The 23,332-nt window shown below is 40.2% G+C and overlaps 1 protein-coding gene across 3 annotated transcripts in view; it reads right to left on the reverse strand.

Moving 5' to 3' along the window:
- LOC146865673 (endoplasmic reticulum aminopeptidase 1-like) overlaps positions 1-23,332 on the reverse strand; it is a 529,832-nt gene that overhangs the window by 449,365 nt on the left and 57,135 nt on the right. For all 3 annotated transcript variants that reach the window (XM_085632533.1, XM_085632531.1, XM_085632532.1), the window contains exon 3: positions 15,765-15,903. In XM_085632533.1, the coding sequence (XP_085488659.1) occupies positions 15,765-15,903 (139 nt within the window). The remainder of the gene's footprint in view (positions 1-15,764; positions 15,904-23,332) is intronic.

The following is a 23,332-nucleotide window of genomic DNA, read 5'->3' on the forward strand; positions in this document are numbered from 1 at the left end:
GGTGCACCTCAACTCACCAATCGGGGTCCGAGTTGTGTTTCAGAGACACTCACTGAAATTGCTACCAACACTTTATCTGGAGTCAATTTATTAACAAGATGTTTTCTACACTTAATAAGTATGTGCTGGCCTGTCTCATTCTCACTCCCTGCTTCCAACTTCTATCCTTGAACAACTATTAAAAGTGCATGGTTCCCAGAAATGGCCTCTTCGAGAGATTTGTGTCATAATAATAGGTCAAGACATGGGTACAGTGTCGGACAGGGCACATTGGGAAGTTGTCAATGTAGGGAATGGTCTTTTAGTCCTACGGTGATAAGGTTATAGGACCCCAATAATGCTAGTAGCATTCCCTCTTGGAGCTCACTATGACCAAGAAAGTGTTACCACAAGGCTTTTCTCCGTAGTCATGTCATGCCACGTCAATTATTCACAGAGGAACCAAATGGATAACAGGTAAGCTACACTTACATAACAACCTGTGAAAGAGGTAGTCATGTAAGCCAGGACGTGGTCTCTGCAATTCTCAGATGCCAGAAGGTTCAGAGAACATTTTCATCTGCTTGTTTGAAATTGGTCCCTCAGTTCTGTTGCGCCCGTTATATTCCTTGGAATTCATATGCAACACTGGTAATAACTATGGGATCTATAAATACTTCAACAACACAAACTTAAACAACATGATAATGGAAAGTTAAAAAAGATGAAAAACAGTTGAAACTGTCCTACACCATTGTACTCAATCCAAGTTCATAGTTTGTGAATGGAGATTTAAAAAAAACACATCGGCACCAGACATAATTATGCTCAACCCACAACTAACACATGTAGAGAATGGCCTGTCAATAGGCCAGTGCCCCTTAAATAGGACAGGCAAGACATTTAAATTGCACTTCTTTCTGTAAGCTTTCTGCTCACACCCCAGGAACAATGAGAAGACAAGTCCCTCACCAATTATTTACAGCAACAATGTACTTTCAACTATGATTGTTCAAGCACTCGGGCAAGGTCCACAGAGTTATGAATGCCACTATAAAAATTATTAGCATGTATACTCTGTAACATGGGACGACTAAGTAAGATGTAGATTCCCATCTCCAAAATTGGACCACAGGTAGTTGATTTTGTCTAACTGTGCATGAATGTTGGATGAAGGTTTGCCATATGTCATATGTACAGAGTTTATTGTGCTCCTAATCGTTATAGTGCTTCCACCTGCTGTACGTAATGTAAAAACTGTGTCTCACTTCCCATAAATGCAGACGATAGGTCTGTGGGTCAAGTAAATTAATGTAAGAAGCACATGCATTAGTGCTTTGGGGAGACTAACCCATAACCAACACATTGGCCCAATCCAAACACTCAGAACAGCCTAAATCATACAAAATATATAGCGGATCAATCACGGCACCTCTACGGGCCTACCACCAAGTATTTAGTTGTGGATATAATTTTGAACTCTCAGATCCCTAGCTGTGTGTCAGATTATATTGTCCAGCATACCACCCCAGCTTCCATAAGGGTTCCTGCTGGAGCAGAGTTTTCTGTTGAAAATCTATTGGGTTTTTAAGCTCTAGTTTGTCTATTTGTCAAAAATAAAATATTAATTCATAATTATTAATTATTTGTTTTGTGTAAATGTTCTGACTAACCAACACAAATTAACAAGAGAAAACTACACGTGAGAATGCGTTTGTGTTGCTTACTAAATAATGTGCATGTTTTATTAAATAAATGTTGCTGTGTGCTGTTTATTTTAAGCACAGAACGCTTTTGAATTGTCGTGTATTAATGCTTTTCTGTGTTGCAAAGGCTAGATAATTACATACACATAAGGGTATTAGTGGGGTTAACACTGTTTAATCACTATGCTGTAGTAACGTTGTTTTTGTCTCTTTTAATTAAGATGGTACGTTTTGGCCTAGTTGAAAGATGGCTGCCGTTTAAAGCCTGAATTCAAGTAGTCGATTTGTGATGAGAAGGCCTTGCTGAACATGGTCGAGAGTCATCTGACCACAATCTTCGCCTGGTTTAGAAATTTTCCGTGAGGACAGCAGCTCTGGGCGAACATCCAAGTAACCTTGGAGGACAAAGGAGCCACAATGAACTTTGTGATTATAGCGGTGGCTTCGTGATGATGCTAAGGAAGTACATTTCAAAAAGAAACATTTGCAAATTTGAGTCCTCTTCTTCCGTCTTTTTATTTTTGTGATTTTTCTGAGCGGAGATTTTCCAAATGTAGCGATGCTACATCCTTTCCTTCTCGCTCTGCTCAGCGATTCAGCGGACGTTTAAAACATTTTATGTTGCCTTCTTTTGTTAAATTTATTATAAATATTGTTAGCCTAGAGAGGGTCTATGCCACTTCTTCCCAAACCTGCGTTGGTGAGGATCGATGCTGTGAGGACGGCGACTCGGGAGACTATTACTGAGAGACCTGTCCTGACCCATTCTGACATTTAGCTAGAATAGGTAATTATGAGAATAATGATTTACTCTGATTGATTTTCTTTGACTAATTTTAGATAAAGCATCATAATTTTAAATACAGTGTTGGTGGTTATTCCTTGTCAATTATTGAGTACTCTATTTTGATTATTGGTGTATAGATTGTTTAGATCATGACTCAGGACAGTTACAATTAGGTCTTATCGACCTCAGTGTAGATGCAGGGTGTTTAGGAGTTTTTTTCTTTCCACAGGTTCAGTGCTGATAGGGTATTTGAGCGTATGTTAGTAAAATGGGCCCAAGTGTATGATGAGTGCATGTGCGTGTATCTGTGAAATTACTCTATCCGTGGAAGTAGGGAGGATTTGTACACCCCGATCTGCACCAATTTCCTGGTAGCAGAATTTGATGGTTATTGATGATTGTCTTGATCTGATTAGATTGCTTGTACATTGGCTTATTGATTATTGATTATTGATTGATGTTGGTATATGTACTAATACTATATGTTGGAGTCGTCGTGTTGAGTTCTATGTAGTGCTTCTGGAACTTGGGAGCTAGTAGCAGTTCCGTAGTAGGGCAGAGGGAAGTATATACTGCTCTCGGGAAAGACGGGATTGTTGGTCCTGTATGTATGCAGGAAAAACGTGTGACAATTGAAGTTGCGCGTCACATTGTCTGGGTTCGGAATCAGTGACATTGTCGTATGTTACAATTAGAAATATATTTCTGGTATAAAAGGAGTGCGTATGGTAGCGAAGGTTATCTGTGAAACTCTGGTCTTAAGTCCCAGGGATCCGTAAGGTTCACCGTTAAAGCTTATCGCGGGAGAAGTAATAGGTATTCTCTAAGCTTGTTTGAAGGACTGGGCAGAGGTAAGCTGCTTGGTTAACGTGTGTTATAATTCTGTAGCGGGACGGATTGTTCGCTGTTTTCGGGAAAGCAGGATTCTGTGTGTATGTACTATATTTTTCTTGTATGAATGTGCGTGAATGTATAAGCATTTAGTTGATTGTAAAACTCTTTGGACAAGTCCTAGAGGAAACAGTTAATGAATGCATGATAGAAGGGCAGAGTAGAGGGATGTGCTACTGTGTCAACGAGAGTATTAATTCCGTACTGAAACAGAAGTGAGTGAAAGACGGGATTCTTGTGAAATAGAATTTTCTTTACTATTCTGTGGTTAGCGAAGCAGACAATGGAGATGTTTATATGTTGTAACTAATAGATTTTGTAGAAATTTGACACGAAGTCTACTGAGACGTTTTGTAAAGGAGGGGTAGACGAGTGACAGGAGACAGGAGACAGAAGCGACTGCTGACGTCAAACAGACCGCGCTCTGATTGGATATTGGATCAGAATAGTGTTCGCGCTGGGATTGGTGCGTTGGTGTGAGCCGCGCAAGGATTGGAAGAGGTATTCTAGTGACGTAGACGCTCCAGGATTGGTGCGTTAGTGTGAGTCGCGCTGTTATTGGTTGAAAAATCGTATTGTGCAGTTGTAATACGGAAGGGATTAGAAAGTTTTGGTAAACGCTAAAATGTATTACCAAGAAGAGAAAAAGAAAAAATCTTTGTTTGGAAAAATAAAACGCTGGTTTGACAAAGATAAAGATGTTAAAACAAGAGAAGGTGAATTGTTACCTCCAACGAAAACGCCTGCATCCTTCATGGCTGCGAGATATGGGTATCATACCTGTATATGGTTGGAGAATTGGGTTAGGTATACAAAGGAAGATGGTGTCCTAGCATTCCCAGAACATGGTTCATTTAATCTGGCCGTGTTGAGAAATTTACGGGAAAAGATGTTATGTCTTGACCCAAGACCAAGGCCGACACAGTTTGAGGCTTTAGTGGAATGGGAAGAGGAAGTACATGAGTGAGAAAAGCAGAGGTCTGGAGGCAACTATAGGTATATGTTTGGGAGGAGACATGATCGTGAAACTCATCATGATCGAATGAAAAGATGGCGAGATGCTAGCATGTCAGAGGGATTATATCCTATGAGAACAGTTGACGAGAGAGAAGAAAGGAAGGGAGCGGAAAGGGTTCCTGAAGCAGAAGTGAGAAGATATGGAGTTAATGAGTATGAGGATGAGGTCTTGAATGACATGATTTATAAAAGACCACCTCCATATAGACCAGAACCAGAAGAGAGCACACCAGTTGTTTCTCCGATAAGAGATACATTGCGTATCATTGAGACAGAAAATGTGACACCTGAGTTAAGAAGTGGTAATCCTTTCAGGGAGAGAGAGAGAATCGATGTGGTGACGAGAATACGAGAGAATTAGCCAGAACTACATCAGAACTGACTGAAAAGATTAGAGAGCTGACAAAGAATCTGGAAGCTGTTACAGTACCTGTAACCATAGGTCCGGTTATGCCTGTTTTTGATAAACAGAGGACGAGTGAAAATGGTTTGGTGATTCCATATGTTGGGAATAAAATAAGTTCAGCTGGTCCCTCAGGAGATTCAGGAAGAAGGACAGAAAGTAGTGATCTGAGACAATCCAGACATGACACATGTAGTGAAGGATTAGAGGTACAGTCTAATTTGAGATTGGATGCTAGTGAAGCTAGTTGTTCAGGGATGCCGATTTTAGAACCGCAGAAGAAAGTGGTTCCAGTGATAAAAACTACTGAAATAACAGCTGAAGATTTGAATGATTGGATGAAAGTCCTTCAAAAGAGGGATAAAGATTCACAGGCTATTGATGTGGCTAGGTTACGTGTATAATTAGAAGAGCTTGTTGCAGGGACAGTTCCTACAGAAATTCTAAAAAATCATCATGATGGTGAACTGTTGTTTATGTGCAAAAACATCACCTGGAGAGCAAGAAATACACATGACAGGTTAAGAGCAGTAGCGAATGAACAGGGAGTTGACATTGATAAGGTGAAAGCTTTGCAGAAGTCTTACAGGATGGATTTTACAGACAAAGACATTGAAAATTTGAATGGTACTGGTAGAACAGGACAGATTAAGGAAATGGTTGCATTGTTGCGAAGATGGGGTGATGTAGAGAAGTGGAAGGATAGGTGGTACAAGAAAAGAGAAGAATCAGGGGATAGGACTTATTCAGCATTTCCTGTGAGAGAAAAAGAGAAAACAGTGGATGCTTATCCTATGAGAGAAATACCTGGAGGAGGATATGTACATGTTCCATGGACCAGACAGGATATTTTATCATTTACAAATGATTTCCCTCGACTGAGAGAAAAGCCCGTCGAGTGGTATAGGCAGGTAGACAGGTTTGTGAAATTGTCAAAAGTGCTGTGGATTGACCTGAATAGTCTGTTTGATATAATTGTTCCAGCAGACTTGTGGACTGAGTGTAAAATAGTTGTGAGTTGGCCTACTGAGGAATATCCAAGAGATCAGAGAACAGGAGCACCAGATCCAGAGGTAATGAGAAAGTATGATCAGGTAATGGTATACCTGAAAAGTAAAGTACCTCCAAAAGAGACAGACTGGGTTAAAATAGACCGAACACAACAGGAAGCAAAAGAATCAGTTCATGCATTTTACGAGAGGCTGATACTGGCTTTTAAACAATTCAGTGGAGATGAACACCTGGGTGACAAAGATTTGAGTCATTTTGTATACAGATTTGTATATGGCCTGAGACCTGAGATTAGTGAGAGAATTCGTGAGCATACAGTGGACTGGCAGAGTAAGAAAATAGATGAGATTCTGAGACATGCAAAATACTTCAGTGATGAAATTGAAGCAAAATAGAGAAAGCTGAAAGAAAAAGCAATGTGGGCACAAGTGAAAGTTGCGGAAAGACAGGAAGCACAGTTGGTGGAACAGGCGAATAATGCAGGAAATAATGCAGGGAATAGGCCCAGGTATACAGGGAAAGGAAAGGGGAATCTTGAGGAAGCCAAAAAGAAATTCCCATGTCACAACTGTGGCCAACTGGGACATTGGAGATCTGAATGTACCAATCCACCATTAGCAAATAATGAGGGTAAAACCTTAAATCAACAGGTGCAGAACGAAGGGAATAATCGACAGCAGCAACAACCTTCTGTTGTGAGACAGCAGAGTCAAGAGCCAAAACCGCCCTTGCCGCAGAATAGAGGGTCACAAAAGTACAATCAGGATTCAGGATTCTACAATGATGAGCAGGTAAACAAACAAAGGCATTCTAACCAGGTACAGCAGTACTTGTTAAAGAATGAAGGGAGTGAGTCTGAGGGTGATTATTGACGGTGCCGAAGAGAGGAGGAAGAGTGCATACTTGGTGCAACTCTAGAAATAGACCAGGCAGGACCATTTGTAGATGGGAAAATAAATGAAGAAAGTGTTACTTTTTTAGTAGACACAGGTGCGACAAGATCAACTGTCAGGTCAACAGATATTAGAAATCTTCCTCTCTCGGATGAAGCAATCCAAGTAGTTGGTGTAGCCAATACACAAATCAAGACACGTCTTACTGAACCAGTAAGAGTACAAATAGGGAAATTTTCAGACATGCACAGATTTATTGTCTGTGACACTAGTCCAGTGAACCTGTTAGGCAGGGATCTGCTTTGTAAAATGAACTGTACAATTTTTTGTACACCGGATGGAATAGCTTTTGAGACAACAGATGAAGATGTTTTGTACCGAATGACTCTAGGAAATAGAGAGAGTGAAATGGTTGGTGCATTTGCTGTGTTTGATCCAGAGGATTTGCCTCAAGAGCTGAGACACACAGTGAAAAGGACAGTTTGGGATTTTACTGGAGAGGATGTGGGATTGATGAATAATGTAGATCCTGTGAAAATTTCAGTGAAAGAGGGAATTACTTATCCTAACATTCCTCAGTACAAAATGACACCAGAAATAATTGAAGGAATAACTCCTATAATTGAGAAAATGATTCAGCAGGGAGTTCTGAGAGAACTATTGAGTAGCCTGTGTAACTCACCGATAATGGGGCTAAAGAAGCCTAATGGGAAGTTCAGAATTGTACAAGATTTGAGAAAAGTTAACCAAATTGTGGTGGCATGTTGTCCTATTGTGCCAAATCCGTCAGTGATTTTGTATCAGATTCCACATGATGCTGAGTGGTACACAATGATTGATTTGTGTCATGCTTTCTTTTCAATTCCATTGCATCATGACAGCCAGCCGATTTTTGCATTTAGGTTTGGCCAGCGTATTTTAGCATGGTGTCGTATCCCACAGGGGTATACAGAGAGTCCTTCGATATTCAATCAGTTATTGGAAAAATCATTGGAGAGCTTGATTATGCCTGAAAACTCAGTACTAGTGCAGTATATTGATGACCTACTTGTGGCATCAAAGACACGTGAAGCTTGTGAAGTAGGTACTATAGCTTTACTGAATCATCTGGCAGATGGAGGGTTAAAAGTATCTCCAGCTAAATTGCAATTTTGCAAAAAAGAGGTGCATTATCTTGGACACAATATTGAAAAAGGTCTGAGAAAGGTGACTGATGACAGGATTAAAATCATCAGGGGAATGAAGGCCCCAAAGACTCAGAGGGAAGTGAGAATGTTCCTGGGTATGGTGGGTTATTGTCGTCAGTGGATAATTAATTTTTCTCTGATAGCAAAGCCACTGATTAAGCTGACAAAAAGGGAGATGACAGACCCATTGGAACTAGATGGAGAACAAATGGCAGCATTTGAGGAACTGAAGAGCAGAATGTGTGAAGCCCCTGCTTTGGGTATGCCAGACTATGAAAAGGAGTTTGAGTTGTACTGCAGTGAGAGAAATGGATGTGCACTTTCAGTGTTAATTCAGAAGCATGGACAACTGAGGAGGCCTATTGCGTACTTCTCATCGACACTTGACCCTGTAGCTGTAGGTTTACCAGGTTGTTTGAAATCTGTGGCTGCAACATGCAGAAGCCTGGAACAGAGTGAGGGAATCATAATGGGATATCCTGTAAGGGTATTCGTACCTCATAATGTGGCAATTCTTTTGACAAGAAGCAGAACCCAGTACATGTCACATAGTCGGCTGACTAAATATGAGAAAGTCATTCTGGGAGCATCAAATGTGACTCTTGAGAGATGTGTGAATGTGAATCCAGCGACATTGTTGCCGGATATTGAAAATGTGGGTGTGAAGACAGAAGATGATCACAATTGTTTGGATGTGCTTGATTACTGTACAAAACCGAGACCAGATACAAGGGATCTTCCCTTGCTTGAGAGTGATCATGTGCTGTTTGTGGATGGATCATGTCTGAGGAATGATGAGGGTGTGCTGTGTGCAGCATATGCAGTGTGCAAGGTTTCAGAGGTTATGGAAGCATCACCATTGAAAGGAGTGAAATCCGCACAAGTTGCTGAATTGGTGGCATTGACAAAAGCTTGTGAAATTGGGAAAGATCTGAGAGTGACTGTGATAACTGATAGTCAGTATGGATTTGGAGTTGTGCATGATTTTGGCCAGCTTTGGCTGCAGAGAGGTTTCTTGACGTCGAGTGGGACTCCAATAAAGAATGCTGAAGTGATTGGGAAATTACTTGAGGCGATACAGCTGCCTAAAGAGTTAGCAGTTGTGAAATGTGCTGCTCATGGACAAGGAGATGATTTTGTGACAGTTGGCAACAGATATGCAAATGACATTGCTCAGTATTGTGCGAAAAATAACCAATCGATTAATCGGGAACGAGAAAGTGAAATGTCTTTTTGTTCTGTGATGTTTACTAATGTCCTAGAGACGTGGGATGAAGTGAAACAGTTGCAGGATGAGGCAGGAAAGGAAGAGAAGAAAGACTGGATCAAGGCAGGTTGTGCCCCAAGAGAAACAGACCATGTTTGGGTCTATAGAGATGGCAGACCAGTCATGCCTAACTCTATACTGTCGACAATGGCAAGGATGTATCATGGCCAGGGACATTTGGGAAGGGATGTGATGATCAGGTCTTTTAAGCAGACTTGGTACCATGCAAAGTTCAGGACAATTGCAGAGAGCATCTGTCAAAGATGTTTGATTTGTCAGCAATTTAACACTGGGAAAAAGACAGTGGTGAGTCTGGGAACGATAGGCAGAGAAGGTGGTCCTTTCACGAGAATGCAGATTGATTTCATTGAAATGCCCCAAGTGAACAGACTGAGGTATGTTCTAGTGGTAGTCTGTTTGTTTTCAAGATGGGTGGAGGCATATCCGACTAGGAGAAATGATGGAGTAACAGTGGCAAAGTTACTGTTAAGAGAGTTGATTCCTAGGTACGGGTTTCCAGTAACGATTGAGTCTGATAGAGGTGGACACTTCTATAATGAACTCATGAGTTTGATTTGTGAAGCATTGAGCATACAGCAGAAGCTACATTGTGCATACAGACCAGAGGCTTCTGGTGTCGTTGAGCAGATAAATGGCACGATCAAGAACAGGATTGGTAAGATGTGTTTAGCCACTGGAATGAAATGGCCTGATGTCTTGCCTCTAGTGCTAATGACTATTAGATCTACTCCAGATAGAACTACTGGTTTAAGTCCGCATGAGATTTTGATGGGACGGGCAATGCGACATGCATATGTGCCTGTCAATAAGTTGATGACAATAACTGATGACATGATTTTGGATTACTGTAAAGGCCTGGCTGACGCAGTTCATTCTGTGTTTCACCAGGTTGGAGAAGAAGCTACCACACTTGAGAAGAAGCAAGCTCATGATCTGAGTCCAGGGGACTGGGTGAGGATTAAAGTGCACAGAAGAAGAAATTGCTTGGTTCCAAGGTGGGGAAGGCCGAGACAAGTCATTCTGACTACGACAACTGCAGTAAAGTGTGCTGGTGTGAAAAACTGGGTACATGCGAGTCATACTCTGAGAGTTCCAAACCCAAAGGATGGGACTGGTAAGGAGTATTTTGAAGAGTCAGATTCCAGTGATTATGAAGACACAGAACCAGTGAGGAAAAATCAAAGTTCAGAGAGAGAACCATTGGGAGTCTCAGAGAGGAGATCGGATTCTGTAAGAGAGCCTGAAGTTCCAAAAAGCAGTGAAGGAAAAAGAAGAGAAAAGAGCAATTCCACAGAAACTACTCCTGAAGCAGAAGACGAGGAGATTGAAGAACCACTTGAGATTATACCTGAAGAAGTAGGGTCAGAAGAAGATAGAGAGGGACAGATTGCGGAAAACCCCCGAGGAGGTGTAGGGAACATTCTTGACAAGCTAGGTGAAGGGACAAGTAGACAGCAAGAAGATTGCGTGTCGGAGACCCGAGGAGGGACAGAAGTAGGGAAGTCTCAAACAGTGGTGAAAAAGACTGTGGAGCGAAAGAAAACTGCTGAAGAACAAGAGGCATTTGAAACAGAATCGGATGAAAGTGAGAATGAGAAATCAGAGGGTCGAGTTCTGAGAAAGAGAACTTGGATTGGAGAAAGAAATAATACAGAAACAAGACCGAAAAAGGTTATAAGAGGAGATCTTTGGCCTAACAACAGAATAAAGAGGCTGAGATACAGACTGATAAGAGCAAATACCTCGAAAGCTGAACAAGTGAATGAGGTGTCGAGTCAGAATCCAGCAAAAGGTGAAAAGCGAAAAGAATCAAAAGAACCAGAGGAGATCAAGAGGATAAGAAAACCTAACCAGAAGTATAGGTCGCCGGAATGGACGTACGTGGCACTGTCTGAAGGTGAGGCAGAAAGTCAAGGAAATCCAGAGGAGACCGTACGAGAAGTGGTTGAGGAAGATACAGGTGAAATCCTGAAAGTAATCTTGACTGACATTGATGAAAAGTCGGATACTAAGGATATTGTTGGAGATCTAATACAATTTGATGTTGAAGAAAATGAAGTAAAGAGTGATGAGTATCCAAATTGAGTGAACAGAAGAAATCACTTGGAGAAAGTGAAAAGAAGAAGAACTGAAAATTAATTGTTTGAAGTAATCCAGAATTTTAGAGACTCAAGCAGTGGAGTAGTAGAGGCTAAGTCAAAAGACACGGTCAAAGTAGTAAAATGGCTAACATAGAGAATAACCAAAGTAGATGTGCCTTCTTAAGAAGATGGTGTAAAATGTGCTGCTGCTGTACTGGATTATTAATGCTACTATGGGGTGTTTTAGCTTTATTAGTTACTTTTAGAGTTACAATAGGTACATTTGAAATGCATACAGAGAATGTGACCAATGCAGAGAAGAGTTTACAAAAAGTAGTTCCGACTAGAATTAGTAATACTTACATACATAAAGATAAGTCAATTAATGATTTTTCTAGTAATGTTTTTTCAAAGTTGTTATACGAATATGTGAAAACAATGGAAGTTAGGGATTGCTACATTTGTATGCAATTACCTGCATCCGTTTCAGAGGGTGTTACTTATCACCATTTACCAGCTACGTATGGAATTTCTTGTAGTGTGTTGAGTAGTGTTTTTTATTTGTTAGGGAAAATAGATTATGAGATGTCTAACAAAGATAACATTTTTGGGCAATTGCCAATGAACAAAAAGCTGAATCCAGCTAAAGAAGCTAACATTTTTGGTGAGATTTTTATTGAAAAAGAAGAATTAACATTAGATTATATTTTTAAGAACAATTTAACTTGCAGTCTGAAAGAAGAGGAGAAAGCTTTCCTAAATATGGTGGAGGAAAGGAGAATGAGCATGCATGAGAAAGCAGGGAAATATAAAGTGAGTGAGACAATTTGGGACATTGAGATGGGAAAAGAATTGAGAAATGGGGCTAGTCCAACTTTAGCTCTAGATGCACCACAGAAGGGTAAGCTGTGCATTACAAGGAGAAAATCCCAATATGATACATATTTTGTTGGGACTAGTGAGTGTCATGATACATACTTCATTGCAACAGGATGGGGTTTCAGAGGTGGAGAAGATACAATTTTCCCAGGAGTGTATTATGTTTGTGGGAACAAGGCTTATTACAGGTTGCCTGACCATTGGTATGGCACGTGTTATGTGGGCCTGGTCTTTCCAAAGATCTTTCATATAGATAGAATAGAAGATGTAGAACATATTAATTTACTAACGCGTTTTAAGAGAGAAACTTGGTCTGAAATAGTGGGTGACAGTTTTGGAGCTTTAATTCCAGCAGTGGGAATTTCTTTGAATGCTTATGGAATTCGGAAACTGTCAACAGTGGTGGATCGCTTATCGACAAATACCGCTGGAGGGTTTCTTTTGGTGAATACGGAATTGATTGCCGTACGTGCCATGTCTATGCAAAATCGACTTGCCCTTGATATTCTATTGGCCAAAGAGGGTGGAGTCTGTGGAATGCTGAAAGTTCAACATTGTTGCACTTACATTCCAGACGAAAGTAAGGACCTGAAGGTCTATATCAAAAATATTACTGATTTGCATGAAGAATTAGTACCACTGGAAGCTGAGAGTATTTGGACTAAAATAGCTAATAAAATAGTTGCTGTTAAGAATTTTATTGCAAAAATAGGTAGTACTATTATAGGTAAGATATTGTTTCCTTTGACTTGTATAATTGTTGCTTTATTGATACTAAGATTGGTGTGTTTGTGTTGTAAAAACAGGGGATGGAAAAAGAAATTAATCAAAAGAAATAATGAAAAGAGAAATAAAAGGATGAAAAGAGAACCACAAGAAATAGAATTAGAAGAATTGAGGGAGAGTGTTTACTTGGAAACAAAGAGGGATGATGAAAGGGTGTCTGGTGTGTAGTGTTGTGTAAGGAGAAAAAGACATTTCCAATTTCTCCTAAAATGGGACTAAATTTCACTAATTTTTTTTTTTTTTTGGGTTGTTTATTTGGTGATAATATCACCAAAGGGGGGATTGCTGGAGCAGAGTTTTCTGTTGAAAATCTATTGGGTTTTTAAGCTCTGGTTTGTCTATTTGTCAAAAATAAAATATTAATTCATAATTATTAATTATTTGTTTTGTGTAAATGTTCTGACTAACCAACACGAATTAACAAGAGAAAACTACACGTGGGAATGCGTTTGTGTTGCTTACTAAATAATGTGCATGTTTTATTAAATAAATGTTGCTGTGTGCTGTTTATTTTAAGCACAGAACGCTTTTGAAGTGTCGTGTATTAATGCTTTTCGGTGTTGCAAAGGCTAGATAATTACATACACATAAGGGTATTAGTGGGGTTAACACTGTTTAATCACTATGCTGTAGTAACGTTGTTTTTGTCTCTTTTAATTAAGATGGTACGTTTTGGCCTAGTTGAAAGATGGCTGCCGTTTAAAGCCTGAATTCAAGTAGTCGATTTGTGATGAGAAGGCCTTGCTGAACATGGTCGAGAGTCATCTGACCACAGTCTTCGCCTGGTTTAGAAATTTTCCGTGAGGACAGCAGCTCTGGGCGAACATCCAAGTAACCTTGGAGGACAAAGGAGCCACAATGAACTTTGTGATTATAGCGGTGGCTTCGTGATGATGCTAAGGAAGTACATTTCAAAAAGAAACATTTGCAAATTTGAAACCTCTTCTTCCGTCTTTTTATTTTTGTGATTTTTCTGAGCGGAGATTTTCCAAATGTAGCGATGCTACATCCTTTCCTTCTCGCTCTGCTCAGCGGTTCAGCGGACGTTTAAAACATTTTATGTTGCCTTCTTTTGTTAAATTTATTATAAATATTGTTAGCCTAGAGAGCGTCTATGCCACTTCTTCCCAAACCTGCGTTGGTGAGGATCGATGCTGTGAGGACGGCGACTCGGGAGACTATTACTGAGAGACCTGTCCTGACCCATTCTGACATTTAGCTAGAATAGGTAATTATGAGAATAATGATTTACTCTGATTGATTTTCTTTGACTAATTTTAGATAAAGCATCATAATTTTAAATACAGTGTTGGTGGTTATTCCTTGTCAATTATTGAGTACTCTATTTTGATTATTGTTGTATAGATTGTTTAGATCATGACTCAGGACAGTTACAATTAGGTCTTATCGACCTCAGTGTAGATGCAGGGTGTTTAGGAGTTTTTTTCTTTCCACAGGTTCAGTGCTGATAGGGTATTTGAGCGTATGTTAGTAAAATGGGCCCAAGTGTATGATGAGTGCATGTGCGTGTATCTGTGAAATTACTCTATCCGTGGAAGTAGGGAGGATTTGTACACCCCGATCTGCACCATTCCTACCTGCCCTACAGCAATCAGAATCATGCAAAAACACAGCAAGGGTAGTGTGTCCACTACATGAATAACCAGCAGTTCCTCAGTTCTAACTAGGGGGACAGACCAAAGGACATGGGAACCAGGACCCCACATCATGAACATCTTGGTGCTACCACAGCACTACCTGGTACTATGGGGAAAGTGTCCACCACAGCAAAAAAGGGGACAGTCCATGTGCCCATGGTCAATCAGAGGTTTTCGGAGGTTTGTGTTTGTCGGCCCTTTGCAGTAACTATCATGCTGGCTTACGGCTGCCCTGGACCAACTGCACATCCTGCCATCCAGATTAAGGCCACTACTGTCCAAAAGGTGTGGTTTGGGACTTGGCGTCCATAAAGAAACATTCCAAGACAGTTCAGGATTGGCTCTGTGTCCACCTGTCCAACTTTCACACTACCTGCTTTGCCTGTCCCAACCCTGGATGGAACCCTACTGGGTATGCCTCCATTGCCCAGCCACTGTCAACACCTCTGTTGAACACACCTCTGGGAATACCAGAGAGATGCTGCTGCTCTCAGGAACCTCAAAAGACCAAACAACTCCTTTAACAGAGCATTCTTTCACCTGGCAGGCTCTCGTAACCAAACTTCATCTCCCCAGGCAATCACACATTGGCATTAAGCCTTCCTAGAACCAAATCATGCACAGGCAGTCTATCATGACCCCTTTGCCTAAGGATATCATTTTTCCTACTTCAGTCTAAGCTGAGCTTTATAATATGCGCTAATGTGTCTAAGAGTAGCATGCACATATGGCTCACTCACTCCACTGATTTGATTAGGACACAGACCTGTGAACTGATTAGTAGGCACTCTCACCCATTCACTTTTGGGATCATAGTTTCGAGCACTACACGATCATCTACATGACAGTCAAACACACTTACTTTAAAAAATATATAAATGTAATCAACAAAAACCTCTAAGTAAAAAAAAACCTGCAAGATATGGACACATGTGGCTTCCCTCATGATAAGGGATTCTCAATTATCGGACAGCAGGTTAAGCCACATTAATAGCTATGCCCGTAAGGAATTCTATGCACCCACACCCATAGTATAAAACCTCTCAAAATTTACTCTGTTAAGAAGTGGAATTGTAGGTATGATGAACAGTCTACACGGCACCCAGAAAAGAATCCATCTCAAAACATTTGATACTTATGAAAAAACTCGACATACAGGAAATTTACAGGAAAATAATACAACACAGGATACACGTACTATTGGCATATTGGACAGTGCCTGGTGCCTCGGCTCTCTCCGTATTTTCACTGCAAAACTGGCTTTGTAGGCGGGCTCATCAAAGCAAGGAAAAGCCATGCGTGCTGCCGTTGGTTCAAACTGTGTAGATGCAAGTACCCTGCAAATAAGAAGATAATGGGGTGTTATTAAAGACCAGTGGCCTAATCAGTTTTCCAATTTTACGCATCTATTACTTACTTCTAGTGTCTAATATAAAAGATTGAAACTCAACATGTTCACAGCTGGGGCTTTCCTCAACTTGGTGACAATATTATTGAATCCAAACTCTAAAGGCAAGCAAACAATGGGCTGGGAGAATGAAACTGGAGTTTAGCTGATCCAACAGCAACAAGATTGTTGTAAGATACCTTAGGTCACATTTTACATTTCACCTCCTTTTTTAACAAGATGAAAAATTTACTTTAACCAGAACAAGATGCTTCTGAGATAACAGATAAAGTCAATGACTTTTTGTAAATATCAACTGAACCTGAAATCAAACCCAAATGCCCAACACATGGTATGGTCCCTTCTCTCAGTTTTCACTGTGCTGTGTTAGCCGGGCATGCTTCAGACACCGCTCCTCAAGTGTTGCCTGGTCTAAGCTCAAGGGTACAGCAGCATAGCAATATTTGTCTCAATACTAAACCTCTATTCCAAAACAGATAAGGACAGAGGACTAAAAAAATACAAAATATAAATAATTTTTAAGTTGAATAAAACAGCTTATTTTTCATAGCTATACCATGGAACACTCGTAAACCAAGCTTGCCAAAAGATCAGATTTTAAAGAGAAGCGGAGGATGGATAGGAAAGATCACCTGCATCAAACATAAACAGTGTTAAAAAAATAACTTTTCTTTATTCAATGTTTTAGCTAAAAAAACTGATGACGTGCAAGTGTAACTCATTAATCCTACCATAGATTACAGAAACTTCAAAATTACTCCCGTGATCATCCATCTCAAACTGGAATGGCAGGTTCAGTAGCCTAGAGAGTGACATTTGGAGCTGCAGTTGATCTATCCATAAAGATGAAAGATACTGAGTGGCCAGAAGGAGCAACAGGGTCTGGGGAATAAATGGCACTGTGCATTTCTGAATGGTTTTGGGAAAATATTTGAGCCTCCTCAGCTTTGAAGGGTTACTTGGGAATGCTTTAAAAGGTGGTCATCTTTACTCCACAAACAACAAAAGAGGAGAGAGCAAGAAACTGGGAGCCAAAGAGAAGAAGACAGATTCAGCCCACTAAGTTGAGACAAATCCCATCAGCCCACCGTTTTGGCAGAACACAATCATCTGGGAGTAAGGTGGATCAACTCATTGCAGTGCACCCTATTTCAGGGGAAACATCACTGTGTATATGCAATGAGTTTGCAGTCTTCCTGAGAAAAAGTCTCAAAACATAGTGGTACTGAGAAAGATGTGAGATGCAGTGCAAAACAGAAGAGAAGTGTATTAAAAATGGCTACCTGATAACACCACCCACCTTTATTCGGTGTCAAAAAAAGTGCCAAGATTAAAAAAGCAAGTGAAAAACTGATAGTTTGAAAAAATAACTATCTTATAGCAATAGAGGTCGACATGTTTCAGCCAAAAGGTTACAGTTACCTGGCTTTCGTCAGGATCGAGGGGCTTGGACAAGGAGAGGGGTACCGACGGATAGAGCGGGGCCTCAGTACACCGAGCAGTTGCCGGGTGAGGTGAGGCGTACTCCCACATAATGCTGGGAACACTCTGACATCCCTTAAACTACTGGACAAATCAATGACTGTTTGATTTTGGTAGGGTATTGTCACGGTGATGTTCTTATCAACGTATCTTTGTAAACACATATTTCTGCAGTAGCATTTTACCATCCATGGTCCTGACGAAAGCCAGGTAACTGTAACCTTTTGGCTGAAACATGTCGACCTCTATTACTATAATATAGTTATTTTTCAAACTATCAGTTTTTCACTTGCTTTTTTAATCTTGGCACTTTTTTTGACACCGAATAAAGGTGGGTGGTGTTATCAGGTAGCCATTTTTAATACACTTCTCTTCTGTTTTGCACTGCATCTCACATCTTTCTCAGTACCACTATGTTTTGAGACTTTTTCTCTGGAAGACTGCAAACTCATTGCATATACACAGTGATGGTTCCCCTAAAATAGGGTGCACTGCAATGAGTTGATCCACCTTTCTCCCAGATGATTATGTTCTGCCAAAACGGTGGGCTGATGGGATTTGTCTCAACTTAGTGGGCTGAATCTGTCTTCTTCTCTTTGGCTCCCAGTTTCTTTACATTTTGACCGTCTCTCTCCTCTTTTGTGGTTTGTGTAGTTGTTGGGGGTTTGGAGTTTGCCTGGTCGTTAAAGATTATTCCCCTTAGACCCTCCATGAGTGTTTTTTGTTGTTAGCATCTTTACTCCACTCCAATTGTTCTTTCTGTTTCACTCTTGGAGACAGTATTGCTGACTATGGGCAGTAAATCACCAGAGCCCTAGCATCTTTTGTGTGCTCCTGATGTACATTAATGCCAGGCCAATATGGGCATAAGTCATATCCAACAGATGTGCCCATGTAAGGGAGGGGATAATCTCTTTTTTACATGGGGGATACACAGACTCACTGAAGGAATCCCCTCCCACTTCTTAAGGCAAAGTTATCAACAATGTTTTTAATAATAAATGCAAAGGATTGGAGTACTCCCTACTCTGTGCCAGGTAGCACACCGCTAAGGTTAAGAGGCTGCAGCAGACAATGGATCCACAATTCAGGCTGAAAAGCCACCTTGGGATTGGAAGGCTTAGGGACCTCCCACAGTGCAGAGCTGTAGCTGTCTTTACCATGTCTATTTGAACCAAATACAATGTAATAACAGAACAAATTCCTGTTCCACTTGGAATTTACAAGCCTACTCTAGACCTACAGTCAAACAATGGTTACCCAACTAAGTAGCAGGAGGTTGTAAGATCTTTGTTTGGATCCTGAAATATCCATATGAAAACACAATCAGTACCTTAGTACTGTTTCCTTGGCCAAGCAAGCTCAAAACAGTGATGGAGAGCAGATAAACCATACAGTAATACTCCACACAGATAGAGCATGGAACTTCTGCTGGGGTGGATCCAGGAAGATTGTACTTTGGTCGGGAATGGAACCATGCTTGCGAAAAGGGACATCGCCAGACAGTGGACCTCGGCAAGTGCCTCAAGTTTAGGTACATGGCCAGCGGCAATGAACTGGTGTGCCAACCTGGAGGAACCCATATATGCAGCCAGAGGCTGTCCACAACACCAAACATTTTTAGGGAAAGTGGTGGGTTTGCTACTTCTTGTCACAAGATAACCTTGGATCTGGCTGTATGAAAATGCACAGTATTGTAAAAGCTTTATACTGCTATAGTGTGTACACTCTTATGTTCACCTTTTCTTTATTACATTCATTTCTTCATTACATAGCATATAACAAGAAAATCTGTTTTACAAAAAGTTAATGCTTCAAGTGAGGGCCATGTACATCACTAGTGGCTCTGAGGGAACTTGGCGCATGAAGAAGGAAACCACAGTAGTCCATATATTTTCCTAACAAATCTCTTGAAATGAGATTCAACATTGACATGTAATTTTAGGTTTGTCCCGAATCTGTATGGTTTTAGAAGAACCACTAAAATCTAATGTTTAGCAAGTTTCTCAGTAGGGTGAATACATAGCTCTTTTCAAACAAAATCATGGCAAATCAATCTCTTTGAAACCTGTTTGATATAAATAGTAGAAACAAAGGACAGATTCCTAAGAAGGCATTTGAGCTGTTCACAGTTTTGTCTTTACGCAAATCATTAAAATCTGAAAGGTGGACAATGCCTGTGGCTTACTAAAACTTATTAAGAATACATCTTAAGCAAAGAAGGCTTTCAATTGTAGATGAGATGATTATTGTCACATGACCATCTGATCAAAGTAAGTAAAGTAATTTAGACAAAATTATGGTAAGATAATCTGATTGATTTCAAATACTCATCTAAAGTAGCAAAATCAGATATACTTAACAATGCAGATTGTTTCTGCATTATTATGGAAGCAGTTTATCAGCAGAAATACAACAGATGCTCTAATACATTTTCCATGTTAATATGAACGATTGAGCATGAAACTGTTTTCTAACTAACAGTTGAAAATAAAATATATTTACGATAAAAGACAAAATAAGCATGGCACCTAGAATCTATTGATGGTGTTTTAAATAGGGCCTTTAGCGTGCCTTTCTACTACCTTGCAGTGATCAAACAAGTCAGTTAGTGCAGATCGAGACAACATCTTTTGTTGATGATTCAACTAGTCTAAGCAGATTTCTCTCTTAACACTGAGAAAAAGGTTATATATTATGAATATGAATGCAGACAATTTTTAAATCCACCTGATTTTGTACAACGTTGTCTGAGAAATTTTCCCTGTACGTGCTGACATTGTGCATTCTTTCCTTTCCTTTCCATGCCATTGGAAAAGTACCAAATGGTTGCTAGAATAATTACACCTTGTTAATCATTTGTTCTTCTCTGAAATGTATTGCCACATTTCTTTTCCATTCAATTTGCAATTAGTCAAGGTCTGGGATTCTTTCTTACATTACTTACCTTGAATGTAGTGTAGTTAGCTATTCTTTTTGTATGTATAACTGGAAGGAAATTACCAATGGATTACTGGAGGGTAGTGCAGTCTGTATGCAGACTTGTTTGAAATATAGTATAAATATGAAAGGAAAATTCTTTCAGTTGTTCATTACCTTCACGGAACAGGTTTTTCCTTGTTGGTTTTGCACCCGCTTAAGCATGAATAAACTGCTCTGTTTGACCTCCGACTACCTGAACTCCTTTGGATTTAAGTGGACAAGAGTGGAATTTTCCAGAGTGCAGAAGTGCGTTTTCCACAACACCTGGAGTTTTATTGGTAGGAGGAGACCCTAAATGCTGCTCTGGATCAAGATTTTTTTTGCCTGGTCCTCTCTTGAAGAGGAAGGGATCTTAATACTATTATCACAAGAAGTAAATGCGATTACCAAAATCCTTTGTGAACTAGTGAGTAAATTGGAGGGAAAGGAATCATCTATTTGGATACTATAAATGATCCATATAACAATTAATCTGTACACACTCCGAGCCTAAAGATAAAACATGGAACATGAAATACTATGTACAAATCTCATTGTGTATTTTTTTATTTTGTATGTTCTAAATCACCAATGATTAAATCATCCCTGCCTAATATTGCCACCATATTACGTTCATGATCATCCAATTCACAAAGTGGTGTTTTACACTAACTACTCTCTGCATCATGAGTTGGGAGCATTTCATCTTATGCTTGACACATTAACGAGTTTTGTCTAGTCAATGGGACAGGTACATAGTAGCCGGAGCAGGCTTCTAATAAGACATTTTACACCCCTCACATCAGGGCCAAAGAAGCCATTCCTGTCCAGTTTATGTTTCAACTACAAGGCTGTTTTATAGAAAGTACCCCAAACAACAATTCTTGTTCAGCAATCAAACATGGTGTAGACACACGGTGTCCCCTTGAACAGAAATGAATTCATATAGAGGTTTGTTTATTAATATTTTTATAAATATGGTTTAGCACACAGTTGTTGGAATATTCATGCTCATGGCTACACACTGAGGCTTTTTTACACAAACCACCTAAAGCGCCACAAACATTTATTTGTCAACCAAATTTGACTCTGAAGCACAGATGGTGTCCCTAATGAATGCCAGGAGCCTGTACACATGCATTCACAATTTCAAGCTGCGCACGATATTGTCCTGGTCAAAGTTTTACTTCTGAATTAGGGCCTTATTTAGAGTTTGCCAGTAGCGATTATCTATCAAAATGTATAAGAAATCCCGCCCACTGTATTACAAGTGCTACAGGCTATAATGCATTTGTAATATGACAGATATGAGATCCGCCACATTTGTTTAATGGGAGGTGAAATACTCTAGCATGGCAAAGTTGATGGCTGTAGCCACCACAGTCCTCTCAAAGTTAGAAAGCTATTGAATGAGATTCCAATGAAGCCCTTGGTTTCGGCGGGAAAAATTCAGAGTGGTAAAATTCACATTTCGCAGCTGGCAAAGTCCTCTTGAAGCTCAGATACTTTTCACGTCTTTGCCTGGTCAAGATTTCTACTTTCAGACTTGGCCTCTATTTTTGGAGCTCAAAGTATTCCAGGAGGCAAGCCGGAAACTTTATCCGATGAAATTCTCTCAAACCTTTGCTGGGAGATCATCCCACTGAAACTCTGGAGGTTTTGCAGTCCAAATCTTTCAGACTTTCTGGAGCAACTCCTCTTGGTCACTTCCAAAGCACCATAACCCCAGTGACAGAACTTTGGATCAGAACACACTCCGTCAGAGGCCTCCAGAAAGTCCAGTCCATATCTATTTGTAACTGGTCACTCCCCGAAAAAGACCTCATGCAGCTTTTGATGGCCCTGTAGCCACACATAAGGTCAGCCTTTTTAATCCTGGGTAATGTGGGAGCAGACGCAGCAAATCTAGTCTCCACACAGGGCACAGACAGCAGGTTCAGTCATCTTCTGCTCGGTCAAGAAAATGTTTGGAGCATTGGGGCTATTGTGCACATTTAGTTCACTTCAGTAGCCAATTGGTGGGGTGACATTTGGTAAAAAAGTTCCTAAGGACAGGCCTTCCTACTTTTAAAGCACATACTGTTTCCTTCAATGCAAACCATGCCACATTGCACCATTCTCAGTATAATCCAAGGTGGCAGAACACTTTGAACCTGGAGGGAGCTTGTGGAACACCCACGGCTGTGTTGAAAGTAATAAACAGTCCAATGCTCCTCAACCTCTCCAAACTGGTTCTGGGGCCAGCACCCTCCATTTAGAGGGAAGCCAGGAGGGCTATAGTTTATGCTGGGATCGAAAAATTATTTCTTTCCAGGCTTCCCTTATCTCTGAATAGAAGGTCTCCCCTGGTCTCTTTCAATTTAGCAAAGATCCTGGACCCACCTTAGCTGCCTCGTGGGTGAAGTTCTGTCACATTCCTTACTCAAGCTATCTTGCCTAGCCCGAGCCTTTGTCTCTGCTATGTACGTAGTATTCCACACCTCATCAAAAGCTAATGCTGATTGGCTTGCTGGAGTTTCAGGCAGGCTAAGTCAAAATGTTCATGTATATTTTTATATTACATCCAACATCCCCATTCCATTTGATTTTTTTAAAACAGCAATAAAATCATTTCTGTTGCTTATCCCAAAGCAGAGTTGGCCAAAATAGTATTTTAAATGCACTTCAGTTTTTGTCGCAGGAACAGCTAAAGCCAAATGCAGTGAAAATAGCATTTAAAGGCAAGTCCCTGTGGGAATATTCTATCATGAAAATGTTACACATTTAACTTTTAAACACTAAGCATTCAAAATTATTGGTGGCAACGGTTATATAGGGATAATCTATTTAATCTTTAAAAGTAGGGTTCCTGAAAAGGGTTATTTTGACAGCATGCAGCAGTCAAGCTATATGTATGCCCTAACCTAGGTTACAGG

Source organism: Triturus cristatus, chromosome 2_1, assembly GCF_964204655.1.
Source record: "Triturus cristatus chromosome 2_1, aTriCri1.1, whole genome shotgun sequence".
NCBI classification, from domain to species: Eukaryota; Metazoa; Chordata; class Amphibia; order Caudata; family Salamandridae; genus Triturus; species Triturus cristatus.